Source organism: Zychaea mexicana, assembly GCF_025766255.1.
Source record: "Zychaea mexicana strain RSA 1403 chromosome Unknown BDB00scaffold_31, whole genome shotgun sequence".
Taxonomy (NCBI): domain Eukaryota; kingdom Fungi; phylum Mucoromycota; class Mucoromycetes; order Mucorales; family Lichtheimiaceae; genus Zychaea; species Zychaea mexicana.
In genome coordinates, this window is record NW_026516694.1 from 225,703 (window position 1) to 238,192 (window position 12,490).

The 12,490-nt window shown below is 42.0% G+C and overlaps 4 protein-coding genes across 4 annotated transcripts; all 4 read left to right on the forward strand.

The window, feature by feature from the left end:
* Nucleotides 1-1,386: 1,386 nt before the first annotated feature.
* On the forward strand, nt 1,387-2,209 carry BDB00DRAFT_820652 (uncharacterized protein). The gene has a single exon (XM_053123315.1). It carries the CDS (start codon nt 1,640-1,642, stop codon nt 2,006-2,008), a length of 369 nt encoding a protein of 122 aa, XP_052980308.1. The 5' UTR covers nt 1,387-1,639; the 3' UTR covers nt 2,009-2,209.
* Nucleotides 2,210-3,454: 1,245 nt separating this feature from the next.
* Nucleotides 3,455-4,355, forward strand: BDB00DRAFT_343853 (uncharacterized protein). Its single transcript, XM_053117011.1, has 3 exons — nt 3,455-3,545; nt 3,637-4,134; nt 4,248-4,355. The coding sequence occupies exons 2-3, from the start codon at nt 3,730-3,732 to the stop codon at nt 4,287-4,289; spliced, it is 447 nt and encodes a 148-aa protein (XP_052980309.1). The 5' UTR covers nt 3,455-3,545; nt 3,637-3,729; the 3' UTR covers nt 4,290-4,355.
* On the forward strand, nt 4,204-6,554 carry BDB00DRAFT_343812 (uncharacterized protein). The gene is made up of 2 exons (XM_053117010.1): nt 4,204-4,942; nt 5,046-6,554. Exons 1-2 carry the CDS (start codon nt 4,321-4,323, stop codon nt 6,359-6,361), a joined length of 1,938 nt encoding a protein of 645 aa, XP_052980310.1. The 5' UTR covers nt 4,204-4,320; the 3' UTR covers nt 6,362-6,554.
* Nucleotides 6,555-7,065: 511 nt separating this feature from the next.
* On the forward strand, nt 7,066-11,531 carry BDB00DRAFT_820659 (armadillo-type protein). The gene is made up of 16 exons (XM_053123316.1): nt 7,066-7,251; nt 7,328-7,391; nt 7,536-7,594; nt 7,726-7,830; nt 7,889-7,966; nt 8,062-8,115; nt 8,256-8,402; nt 8,475-8,551; nt 8,626-8,851; nt 8,944-9,057; nt 9,140-9,847; nt 9,917-10,060; nt 10,136-10,709; nt 10,801-10,909; nt 10,974-11,109; nt 11,183-11,531. The coding sequence occupies exons 2-16, from the start codon at nt 7,352-7,354 to the stop codon at nt 11,204-11,206; spliced, it is 2,595 nt and encodes an 864-aa protein (XP_052980311.1). The 5' UTR covers nt 7,066-7,251; nt 7,328-7,351; the 3' UTR covers nt 11,207-11,531.
* Nucleotides 11,532-12,490: the final 959 nt, after the last annotated feature.

Here is a 12,490-nt window from a genome sequence, read left to right on the forward strand (position 1 = left end):
AAGAACAAGAGGTATACATGATCTATCGGTCAAAAAGAAAGAACCTGATACGTTTGCGAGGCGTCTTCTGAGTATATATCAACAAGAAAGCGTCGTGTGCTATAAATAGCTAATACATATGTAAGTCGACTAAAAAAAAAGATTTCTGCCCTGCTCAATACCAGGTGTACGTAACATAACGCCAAGTTGTCAAATCGATCGTGATATAATCTTTTTGAAGTGATACTGTACCAGGTACATATAATGCCAGTACAAAATAGTCAGAGTTTTACATCTGTCGTGGACGCATGATGAGCTTGATGATTACGGCGGCAATCCGGTTGGGTGGAAAAACTGTTTTGTTGCTCGAGGTTTCCAACAATTACAGGATCCGTTATGATGTGCATACTTGAATGGCATCCTTGCGCATTGTGCTCTTCTGATCAGCAAAAATAACAGCATTCGCTGTTATACATTGCTATACATACACTGATTAGTCACTAGACTACAAAGGTTTTCATCATCAACAGTAACAGCAACAACAGAAATGTTTTTTGTGATAACGTTGCTTAACATACCTCGCTGTAAGAACAAAAAGAAAGTTGTCGTTGACGTGTTAATGCATTAGGTGAATTACTCACTAGTGTGGAGAAGAAGCCATGCGACGCCATAGCATAGTGTCAAAGAATGCTTATAAGCATCGTAATAATTTGCACAAAAAGATGAATTGTCGCGACAATGGTGCGTTGAAAGTTAACAGGCGCTATCAGATTAACCAAGATAGTAACATTTTGTAGTACGTAGAAGACTGATTCTTTAACCTTTTTTGGTATATAATCATCAATGACTTGTATCAAACCTTATGTGATTTGATTAAGCGTTGTTATTAATGACATAGATGTGTACAGTGCAGATCCCATATATCACAGTAATCATCAAACGCAAGGAAAAAAGTGGACCATGATATGCGATGATGGTAGGTAGTCATGTACTGATCGACTGCCATTGAACTATAGCTGGAGAGACAGATACACGTTGTCCTAATAGAAAATCATTGAGATGAAGGACTATAATGAATGGTTCAGTATAATAAAAAAGAGCTGTCAATGTTGAAGTAAAACAGTCGGAAAAACGGTAGTGACACCACAAAGGGTAGCGCAAAATCTCACGATAATTGATCATGAGATATGTAGCTTGGAACTATACAAGTTAATAATAGAAAAATCTTCTTGCTTCTGTGGACTACTATGCACCCTGCTTGATACAGGTGATGTTTAAGGATCGAAGAAGGAAAAGCTAGAAAAATATGACATACCCCGTGTCACCATCACCACTAGAAATTAGCAAATCATATTACTGCCTTATTTTGACATTTCGCTATAAAACGCCACAGCCTCTTTTCAAAGTGCTGCTTTTTATTTCTTTCGCCCTTTACTCTGCTGCTTTTCTCCCCGCGCACATTTTGTGTTATTCCGCAACGCAATTGGAAAACATGAAGCTTTCTCGGTACTTTTTGCTAAACCTCGTTGGCTCTCTCTTGGCAGCGTTTATAACGGTGAAAGCTTGCAATGACAGTCATCCAAAGACAAGTAAGGTCAAGTTAATGCCTCACTTGGCTGAATAATAAACTACCGGTTTAGCGCTAAAAAGATAATTACAAATGTACATTTTACTGCCAAAACATAAAGACCTAACAATCACTGTCGATGAACGTATGGAAAGCTTTGACTGGGTGGTAACGTGCGATCCAGTGGGTGGCGATCATCCACACCCAGAGATTGTATGCGCCGAGCTCGAGCAATTGCAGGTTTCTTTGCAAGAAGCATTTCAAGCAGAACCCCAAGGCGCCTGTGTCTTGATATACATGCCGACGAACCTGACTATCTTTGGGACATTAAACGGTCACATGACAGAGTTCAAGGATGAATATTCGAATTCCTGCATCCTCAACCGTACATTAACTGCTGCTGGACTGCCTGGTCTGGTTCCCTTTAACGAAGATGGCACATACAACACAGTGAAGCACTGATGTTGAATAAAATTAAAATCTTTCTTCTTTACCAATATACAGCAGTAACCATGAAATCAGCAAAATCTGTCGTGTCTCTTATTTTGCATACCTTTTAGCTAGTAAAGTTAAGAATAGTACTGCTGCTGTGCCAAGAATTATTTATCATGCGTTTTGATAGGAGCGTGAGAATAGATTGACAGTGGCGACAACAGTTCTCGGACCGATATTAAACTTTTTGTAATGTTGATATTTTTGGGTTTTTATATCATGTGTATCATCGACATATAATGTGATACATATAATGAGTATGAACTGCATATTATCAGTCTTCTTTTACATCGCAGTCACTCGTTAAGTCCTTTATATAAACTTCCAGAGAAACTGCTGGACATCCTCTGCAGCATTTACGCTCTAAACATTAGCGTCGTGCCTGTAGCTTCATAATTACTAATATTATGATATGTACAGTAGCCTATTTTCATCTAAAGTCACACCTGACAGTTTGCGTTTCATGATGTAAGCAACATTTGGGATCGAAAGAAGTGTGATTGAAAACTCTTTTTGTTACATTAATGGATAAAATAGTGTTGCACAGCACGTAAATGAGCATCGCAGCTCTAAAAATCGACACGAGTAAGATATACGTTTCATCTAACGGATAATAAATGTTCGGACGGCTGTTCCATCGTCGAGCTACATCAATCGTACAGTAGTATCACATTTATGACGAAGGCCAAGCCGTGGATGAGCGTGTCCCTCCGGTTTACAGAGGCAAAACGGTAGACAGACATGGCCGATCAAAATATCATTCAAAGCCAAGCGTTGGTCATTCGGTAGGGACGCCAGTAAGCGCGTTGATTATTGTGTAGTAGCTTAAATACAAGAAGATGGTAGGTATCGATACCGCCATAAGATACGTAAAAACAATGTAAGTATGTACTAAAAGAGTTGGCGGTTAGATAGACAAGTAACAAATGGTTCAATACGGTATGTTTTTCCCTGTTGCACCCTGAAATGCCATTATATTCATAAGGAATATTTCATTAAATACTTTTTACTTCGTTGACATCTCCGGCCTTTCCGTGAGAAAGAAGGTAAAAGAGTAGATTGCACTATCTAGTAGTACCTAACTTTAACGTTGGATCAATGATTACTGTATGAACGACAACTATGAATCTTATCTTCCGTATTACACAACAAAAAAGAACCTGCAGTGCAACAATTTGAGTTTTATATGAAGCTGTAACGTGCATAAACTGCTTGTCGGGTGACCATTTGAATGCTCAACAACATCATCCATAGATCATACTCCGTCCAAGAATATCGTATGACTACGTGATTACCGATCGAAGAACAATGAATATTAACAAAGTACATCCTTGGACATGGTGTGATATCAGTCTGCTAAACCGTGCTTCAGTTTTATAAAGCTCTATGGAGAATGCGATATGAATTGATGCTTATGGCCGATGTTCATATACAACTCTATTACGAAAAGAATGATTATCAGTAATGCTTCAATTATGTGTATCAGCAATGTTTCTGCCTGAATCATGTATTTGTATTTCTTTTACTATCGTTGCAACAAGGAAATATCTTTTAAGATTATCCGAAACGATGTTATCTAAACTTTCCTGTCTGAGTAGAACTTGTTTGTGCACCTGTACCATCTGACGACCTGACTCTTCAAAGGACACGTACCGCCAACTTCGGAGCTGTACACAGGCAGCATACGGCATATGTTTTGCAGCTTTAACGTGTCACTGAACCAAACTCTCTTTTCCTCTCTCTTCACCTCTTTACTTTTCTTCAACAAGCATATATATATATATATATACCTTATGGAAGTCGTCAAACAGCTCGGCATTGCCTTTGGTGCCGACTGGGATTCATTCGGCGGTGCTCGGAAATCGTGGCAACTCCCGTCGTCGGGCGGCAAAGCCTCGACACAAGCCGAACACAAGCAAGTCGTTGCCCGCGCAACCACAGCGATAAACGAGCTCCAGATCCAGCTAATTGATCTCCTCGATGTACGCGCTCGATCATATAGCGAATTAAGGGAATTCGACAAGGCTCTCGAAGATGCTTCGGTCATGATCCGCACGTCACCTTGTATAGTCAAGGGCTATATTCGAGCTGGCAAGGTGAACTATTCTTTATTACTTTAACTATCTAGTGCTGGGGGAAGAGAAAAAAACAAGAGCGAGAGATCTTGGTGGCTGACAACGAAAGGTCGTTGGAGACTAAACTATTAAAGAATCTCGTAATAGATACATATTCTGCAAGATCGATACGATGAAGCAATATGTACGTACCAAAAAGGTCTCAGCATGGTACCCAAGTCGGATCATCCGGGACAACAAAGAATGAAAGCTGTCGTAGGAAACGCGGAGAACACACTTGACAAACGCGCAGCTGCACATGCCAAAAGAGGCGATTTTGCTGGTGGACTTTCAATAGCGCGCGAGCTCGTCTATGCTGCACCAGCATCGTCCAAGGGATATTTACGTGCAGGTGAAATTTATTGTATGCAAGGCAAAAGTAATCTCGCTGTGGAAATATACGAACAAGGGCTCGAGGCAGTAGCAGTGACAGATCCGCAGTATACTGTACTCGCAGAAGAACGGATAAAGGCACTGGCGCAATCAGAGACACAGGTCGATTTCCTTGGACTTCTTCCATTCGAGATTTTGGCATTCATTTTGCCTCTACTCTCTACAGCGGAACTTGTCGAGTGCGGGTCAGTATGTCACAGGTGGCGTGAGCGTGTTATCCAATGCACTGAGGCGTGGCATGATGTGACGCTCAAATGTGCCGATGATATTACATTGGTGGCGCCAGTAACAATGCATATTCGAAAACTGTGGCTGAATTTACTCGATGATTGGGAACTCGATGAGTTTCTGGAGGATATGGTGATTGACGGAAATATTAGACGTCTCGAGTCACTAGGTAAAAAAAAGGGGGGCTTTCAAAGGAGGATGATAAAGCAAGAATCGAAGCAGTTATTAGAGAATGGCGGGCTAACACATGGGCATACTTTGACCTATGTTAGCGATTGAAAGTGGCGAAGAGCTCGATCCAGCATATTGCATGGACGTGGTGTTTCAATCTCAAAGCAGTCATTCTTTGACAGAGCTGTACATTTCCTTTGATACCCTGGAAACGGTGCCCTTGCTAGGCAACGTGCTATCCGAATGCCCGAATCTGACACATTTGACGTATGAAGCGCCTGACTTTGACCGCATCGTCAATACAACTCCGTTACCAGAAAAATGCGGTATCACCCACTTGCGGCTCAATACATTTCTCGGCGTGTTATTACAAAGGCCGCAATTAGAACCAATTCTACGTGCTTGTCCGGAATTACGTTGTCTTATAGTCGATCGTTGTGCGCCTAGCGCCCTTGGCGCTGTCCATGAGCTCTGCCCCAATGTCCCTTATCTTCACTACGGTTCTCACGACGACGACATTTCTGATATCGACCAACTCACTCCATGGGACTGGCCTTCTGCACGAATAATACCCAACAACGATGCCAACAGCAAAAAGACAACAAAAGCCGTTGCAGGCTCACGATACATATCCATTGCAGCCGAGGATGCTAAAATCAACCGTCGCGAGGTAATATCGACACTCAACAGAAACGCAGCTACTGTGGAAGAGCTTTATCTAAACATCCATGTGGACGAAAACCGGTTCATCTACACACCTGCTTGGGAGCCGTTAAACATATTTGGTGGTGAACGTCTACGCCGATTTGAATGCACCATTGGCTGCCGCACATCTGTTTTGGCGTCCATATTTTACCGATCACCGGGATTGGAAACAATAGTAATCCGAGACATGCATTATATCACCAACGCCATCTTCAGCAGCTTGCTCGACCTACCCAATTTGAAATGTTTGCGGCTACTAGACTGTACTGGGCTCAAGGAGGATGGACTGACGTCGTTTTTTGGGAAACTGGCAGCATACGGCAATAACAAGACAACACTGGCGGTTTTGGAAGAGCTCGAGTTTGCAGACATGCCCAGTATCACGGACCACAGTTTGAATGCTTTACTGGATATCATGAGCTTGCGTACATTATCGCTGACTCGGTGCAACTCCATATCTGGCATTGGACTGAACGAGTTCATGGAAAAGATGCGAGGAAACTTGTCATTGATTGAAGAACTCAACTTTATGCAAATCGATGCTGTAACGGATCTAACTTTGTGTGCTCTTGGTGCAATCGAACGCTTGAAACGTGTCAAACTCAGTTTACTCAACGGTGTTACAGATCGCGGGCTGGTCAGTCTTGCGTGTGATTTTGGAAAGTACGAACACATTAATGGTACCAGCACTATTGCTTTACGTCGATCTTGAGAGAAATTGTAATTAAATATATACCACTCCACACACGCATTAATGTAATAAATACCCCATCACTGCCAGTCACCGTTAACTTTTAGTTTCTTGTTCAAAACAGAGCCTATGTACTGTATTTTTTTTGTAATGTTTCCACTATAAATATATGTCATTAGTGGTACAGCATACGCGCTGTACCGTGTGTCTTTGCATACCAAATATTTTAGAGATAATCTGTCGAATCTTATTTTGGGTGCCTTAGAATACTGATTCTTACAGAAGTAAAAAGAAACTCTACCAGAACCAGCACCATGTTGTGCCAGGTGACATGCTGTAACAATATTATCAGAGTGTCTAACAGCAAGCTTCCAAGTGCTGACGACGAAACTGATCGTTTCGAGCGGTCTCACTGCCAAGCTAAATCAAAAAAATGCAGATGACAATCATGTGCCCCGTCTTACAGCAGGGCGACAGATATTACTATCTCAGATAAAAGACCAGTCTACTGCTACCTATAATACTATTTTCCAAATGTGTGGCCAGAACAAAGTTGATACCATGGAGCGTTGCCGTTACAAGTCAATAAAAGATAGAAATAAAATAGTAGTAGTAGTTGTAGGTAAGCATACTGGGTCTCTGGTAAACCTCCTGCTGGTAATTTTTGTCTCTACATATGCTGTGACCAATGACGTAATCAATCTCATTTCTTTTCCATTCACAAACCGCAGCTCAACACTTTTTTTTCTTCACGCGTTGGAAGGACTTTTTTTTTTGCTGGCTCTCTTTGACGGCAACAACGAAATCAACTTGTAAGGTTTTTTTCTCCATTCCTGACAAAGAACAAACGTGGTTCTTTGTATACTTTTTTCCTTCTCAATTTTCGCTTTCTACACTCAAAGATCCTCATTGTTTGTATTCATAATTGCTTCAATTATATGTTTGACAGCGTTAATTCAACTTTTTTTTTTCTTTATCTTCTGACAGTTTCTCGAGAATTCCACACTCGCTATGGACGTAGCTTCTCTTCTCGCACATACACTTTCTGCTGGTATGTAACAAATGGAGCGTCTCTTTCTTTCTTTCTGGCTGTGGTGATATAATGAATGTGTTGGATGAAGAAAAAATATTCGTTTGATCAGCAAGAGAGAGATAGAAAAAGTAATCTATACTGATTCAATCTAAAAATAAATAGATCGCGCTCTTCGCGAAGATGCTACCCAAAAGCTAGAGCTGCTGGCTCAGGAGAATTATGTGAGTTACTGTTTTTTTAGGCTTGATTTAAAAAAAAGGAATCATGATCGCGTTTTTAGTTGGGGATCAAATGGAAGAAGAAAACCCTCTGGATTGTTAATATTGATTTTCCATATGTTTCGTTTTCTTAGGCCCAATATTCTCTCATGTTGATCCAGCAAGTGGCCAATGATCAGGTTGACGATTCCACACGAATGGCCGCTGGTCTTGCTTTTAAGAATAGCTTGTCCTCCAAAGTAAGTTAAACAAAGCTTTCCACCTAGTTTATCAACGAGACTAAATTGCTGTTGTCAGGAATATTCTCGCAAAGAAGAGCAAACTGGACGGTGGCTGGCAGTAGACGTGGACACCAGAAACCAAGTCAAGCAAGGAGTACGTTTTCTTTTTTTTTATATACAAATTACTTGATCCTTATTATTGAAAAGTAGACGAGCTGCGTTTATTAATCCTTTTATGCTTCGTTATAGGCTCTTGTTACTCTCGCCACACCACGAAAAATGGTTGCCAATATTGCTGGCCAGGTAAATTTGATTCCGCCTTTTTCCTCCATCCCCCCCTTTTCCCCCTTATACCGGTTATCAGCAACCAGAACAATAGCAGAAATGGGTGATGAGTGTACGGCTACTATAATTCTCGTTATTCTTTGTTTGAAATCTACTAGGTTATTGCTGCCATTGCAGAGATCGAGTTACCTCTCCAGCAATGGCCCGATTTGATCCGTATTGCCCTTGAAAATGTCACGAACACCGATAATGCAGCTTTGAAGATGGCTACTCTGCAAGCTATTGGCTATGTTTGCGAAGCAACGGTAAGTACTCTTGAGTGAAACATTGACTAGAGGATGTGTACATTTGATTCATCCATTCTCCATTTTCTTTAGGACCCCTCATGTTTACAACAACAGTCAAATGAAATTTTAACAGCTGTCGTTCAGGGCGCACGGAAAGAAGAGCAAGAGTAGGTTTTATTTCCGTTTGTGCGATCTCCATAGTATTGATCTGACTTGGATTTTTTGTTTTACCGTTAACTAGTCAGGAAGTCCGTCTTGCTGCCATTCGTGCTCTTAACAACTCGCTTGAATTCGTCAAGGACAACTTTGAACGTGAAGGTGAACGTAATTTCATTATGCAAGTCGTATGCGAAGCTACACAAAGCACATCAAGCGAAGTTCAAGTAGCATCCTTTGAATGTCTTGTGCGAATTATGCAACTTTACTACGATAAGATGCGTTACTACATGGAGAAAGCTTTGTTTGGTGTAAGTGATTCCCGTGGTTATTGGTGTGTATGTGTATGTGCATTTGACAATTTAATTTAACTTTTTTATTGTTAATTAAATAATATGTACAGCTCACTATCGCTGGCATGAACAATCAGCAAGATGACAAGGTTGTACTCCAAGCTATCGAATTCTGGTCTACCGTCTGTGATGAAGAAATGGAATTGAAGGAAGAAGCTGTTGAAGTAAGTTGTACTATAGCGATCGGTTTTCAAGGACCATAGTGGAAAGACGAGGATATGCTAAATTGCTTTATTTGAAATGTAGGCTGCTGAAATGGGAGAAGCTCCAGAGCGCAACTTGTACAACTTTGCCGAATACGCCACTGGCGACATTATGCCTGTCCTGTTATGGTTGTTAACTAAGCAAGAAGAAGATGAAGACGAGGACGAATGGAACGTTGCGATGGCCGCAGCTACCTGCTTGTCGCTTTTCGCTCAGTGCGTACGAAATAACGTCATTAGTCCCGTTGTTCCGTTTGTCGAACAAAATATTCAAAACCAAGACTGGCGATACCGTGAAGCTGCCGTCATGGCCTTTGGTTCCATCTTGGATGGTCCCGAAGAGACTGTGCTGATGCCACTCGTTGACCAAGCTCTGCCTACACTGATTAACATGATGACAGACCCTATCGTGAACGTCAAGGATACTGTTGCGTGGACCTTGGGTCGTGTCTCTGAGCTGCTTATTCAGTGCATTAAGCCCGATATCCATCTTCGCGACATGATCTCTGCCCTTGTGCTTGGCCTCCAGGACAACCCACGTATTGTCGGCAACTGCTGCTGGTCGTTGATGAACTTGGCAGAACAGCTTGGCCCTGCCATTGGCGAAGAAGGACCTACCTCGACCTTGTCCATGTATTTCGAAGGCATCACCTCTGCTCTTTTACAATTCACCGAACGTGCCGATAACGAGTCCAATTGCAGAACATCTGCCTACGAAGCTATTTCCTCACTTGCCATGTTTTCCGCCAACGTAAGTGCTGCTAGAAATAATGTGTATGTGTGCTTCATTGTTTATTCATGATGTCTTTTTGTTTTGTAGGATTGTATCACCATGGTCCAGAAAATTGCATTGACTGTCTTGGATCGCTTGGACCAGTCTATTGCCATGGAAAACCAGATCGTTGGTGCCGACGATAGAGCTGAACACAGCGAGTTGCAATCTAGCTTGCTAGGTGTGCTTACTGTAAGTAGTAGAGATAGAACCCAGTAATTAGGTGATGTGCAATTGATAACCAACTGTTGATTTATGAAACAATAGAACTGCATCCGTCGTCTTTCTCGAGATATTGCCTCTGTAGCCGACCGCATCATGACGGGATTGCTCCACCTTCTCAACAGCACATCCAAGCAATCGACCATCACCGAGGACGCATTTTTGGCCATTGGCGCCATGACAAGTGCTTTGGACGCTGACTTTTCACGGTATGCTGAGCCATTTGTCCCCATCCTGTGTAACGCGCTGCAAAATCCCGCCGAATACCAATTGTGCTCCATTGCCGTGGGCCTGATTGGTGATTTGTGCCGTGCATTGGGTGAAGGCGTTACCGTGTACTGCCCCACATTCATGCAGCTTCTTGTGAATAACTTGCAGAGTCCCGTGTTGCATCGCACCGTCAAGCCTAACATCCTCTCCTGTTTCGGCGATGTCGCGTTGGCTATTGGTGACAAGTTCGAGCCCTACTTGGATGTTGTCATGATGGTGTTGCAGCAAGCTGGAAGCATGCGTGCCGAAAAGGACAATTATGAAATGATTGATTATGTTAACACGCTCCATGAAGGCAATGTAGAAGCATACGTTGGTATTGTTCAAGGTTTGTCTGGTACACAAAGAGGTAAGGGCTGACCTATTTGTTTTTGGATTGATGATCCACTGTTTATATCGGTCACGATGGAAAGTAATAATGACATCGTCTATGATAATAGTGGCCGTTCTTCTACCATACATGCAGGGCATCTTCCACTTTATGCATGCATTGGCAGTGGATCCTAACCGCTCAGATGCCTTGACAAGAGCATTAATTGGTCTTTTGGGGTAAGTTGGATACAAAAGAAAGTTTAGCGGCCAAGAAAAGCTGACAACGTTTCTCTCTATCTAGTGATTTGGCTGATGCATTTGGTGGACAACTGAAGCAGTTCCTCCAGGCTGAATGGGTGCCACAACTCCTCCGAGAGGCACGAACTAGCCGCCATTGCGGAACATCAACCAAAGAGACCGCACGATGGGCTAAAGAAGTAAGTGGAATATGCGGTGGATGACCTACGATAGCGATGATGAGAACTGATTGACTAAATTACGTGTGAATAGATGATCAAACGGGCTACACAGTAAAAGAACAAGGACATCGCAAGCGATGAACAAATGCAACGGAAACAAAAAAAAGCTACGTGCTTGTCTTCTAGTATACTTCTCTATTATTTTCCAAGGCTCTTTAGTAGCCTTTCACTTTGTCTCTTTCCCCTCCACCCTTCTACCCTTTGTAATCATACGTGTACTTTTGTTTTGTTTTTCTTCCTTTCTTCCCTCCCACTCACACACATACACACCCACTCTGTTTACCCGCTCCTACTCCCCCATCCCTAAAACGCTATACACATAACAACAACTCACACACAAATCTCACTCTCACCACACACACACACACACACACACTCTATTATCACCACTTACACTTCCCCCATCCCCTTAACCACACAAACACACACACCCTAAAATGAGCATTTTCTTCCTCATAAGTAAAGTATCACCCCCATCAAACCCTCGCATATACAAACTTGAGTTCCTTAAGACCGTTCTGTGAAAATGCTTTTCCTATCTACTGCCTGCACTAGACCACTCACACCCACTACCATAACAAAAGTACACAATACAACACTCACCAGACCCAGTTACATACACACATACTTCAATATATATGCATATATAAAAAACACAAAAATAATTCAGCATTGGGAACACCTCCGAGATTTGAGAGAGCATAAAGATCCTTATTTTATTTATTGGACAAGTCCACATTGAGAAAAGCTCGATGAATCCGAGAGCAGTAAAACACATTTTGAAAGTGCCGTCAACAAGTTTTTGTAATGACCAGGGGACGCGGAAATTCTTGAATAAGCAGAATGTATGATACAATGACTTCGGAAACGTTTGAACCGTCGACCTTCCCATTTCAACGTGGTAGAGGAAAGAGCGTTTCGCTTATTTGCTTCTAGCTCTCATCTTTCTTCTCTTGGCCTTGAGACGACGTTGGCGTTTCTTCTTCCATTTATCTCTCACTATAATAAACAATGACGATGGATGCGTGTTAGTTAAGGATGGATGAGAGCTACTACTATAGGGATGGATGGATGGATGGTATGCATTGTGGATGGATGCATGTATGTATACATACTCTTGAATGGATGGATCAAAGAGGAGGGACAAACTGGTTGCCTGCTCTCGATTCCCTTTTACGTGACGAGAATCCAAACTCAGCTTCGGTAAGGGCGAAAAACAAGCAGTCAATCATTAGAAGCAAATTTTGGGCAGCAGAACTCAGTTGAACGAGTTGAGTGTCCAAGAAGTGTCACAATTCGTTTAATCAAAGCTCCTGCTAAAGAATGGCTATACAAATGA

What these genes read in the sequence shown, in the direction of transcription:
- BDB00DRAFT_343812 (XM_053117010.1), top strand. Translation starts at nt 4,321, where the DNA reads ATGGTACCCAAGTCGGATCATCCGGGACAACAAAGAATGAAAGCTGTC. An exon ending in TAGACGTCTCGAGTCACTAG is followed by an intron (nt 4,943 to 5,045) that starts GTAAAAAAAAGG and finishes GACCTATGTTAG; the next exon opens with CGATTGAAAGTGGCGAAGAG.
- BDB00DRAFT_820659 (XM_053123316.1), top strand. Translation starts at nt 7,352, where the DNA reads ATGGACGTAGCTTCTCTTCTCGCACATACACTTTCTGCTG. An exon ending in GAAACCAAGTCAAGCAAGGA is followed by an intron (nt 7,967 to 8,061) that starts GTACGTTTTCTT and finishes GCTTCGTTATAG; the next exon opens with GCTCTTGTTACTCTCGCCAC. An exon ending in TGGAGAAAGCTTTGTTTGGT is followed by an intron (nt 8,852 to 8,943) that starts GTAAGTGATTCC and finishes TAATATGTACAG; the next exon opens with CTCACTATCGCTGGCATGAA.
- BDB00DRAFT_343853 (XM_053117011.1), top strand. Translation starts at nt 3,730, where the DNA reads ATGTTTTGCAGCTTTAACGTGTCACTGAACCAAACTCTCTTTTCCTCT. An exon ending in GCTATATTCGAGCTGGCAAG is followed by an intron (nt 4,135 to 4,247) that starts GTGAACTATTCT and finishes AAACTATTAAAG; the next exon opens with AATCTCGTAATAGATACATA.
- BDB00DRAFT_820652 (XM_053123315.1), top strand. Translation starts at nt 1,640, where the DNA reads ATGTACATTTTACTGCCAAAACATAAAGACCTAACAATCACTGTCGAT.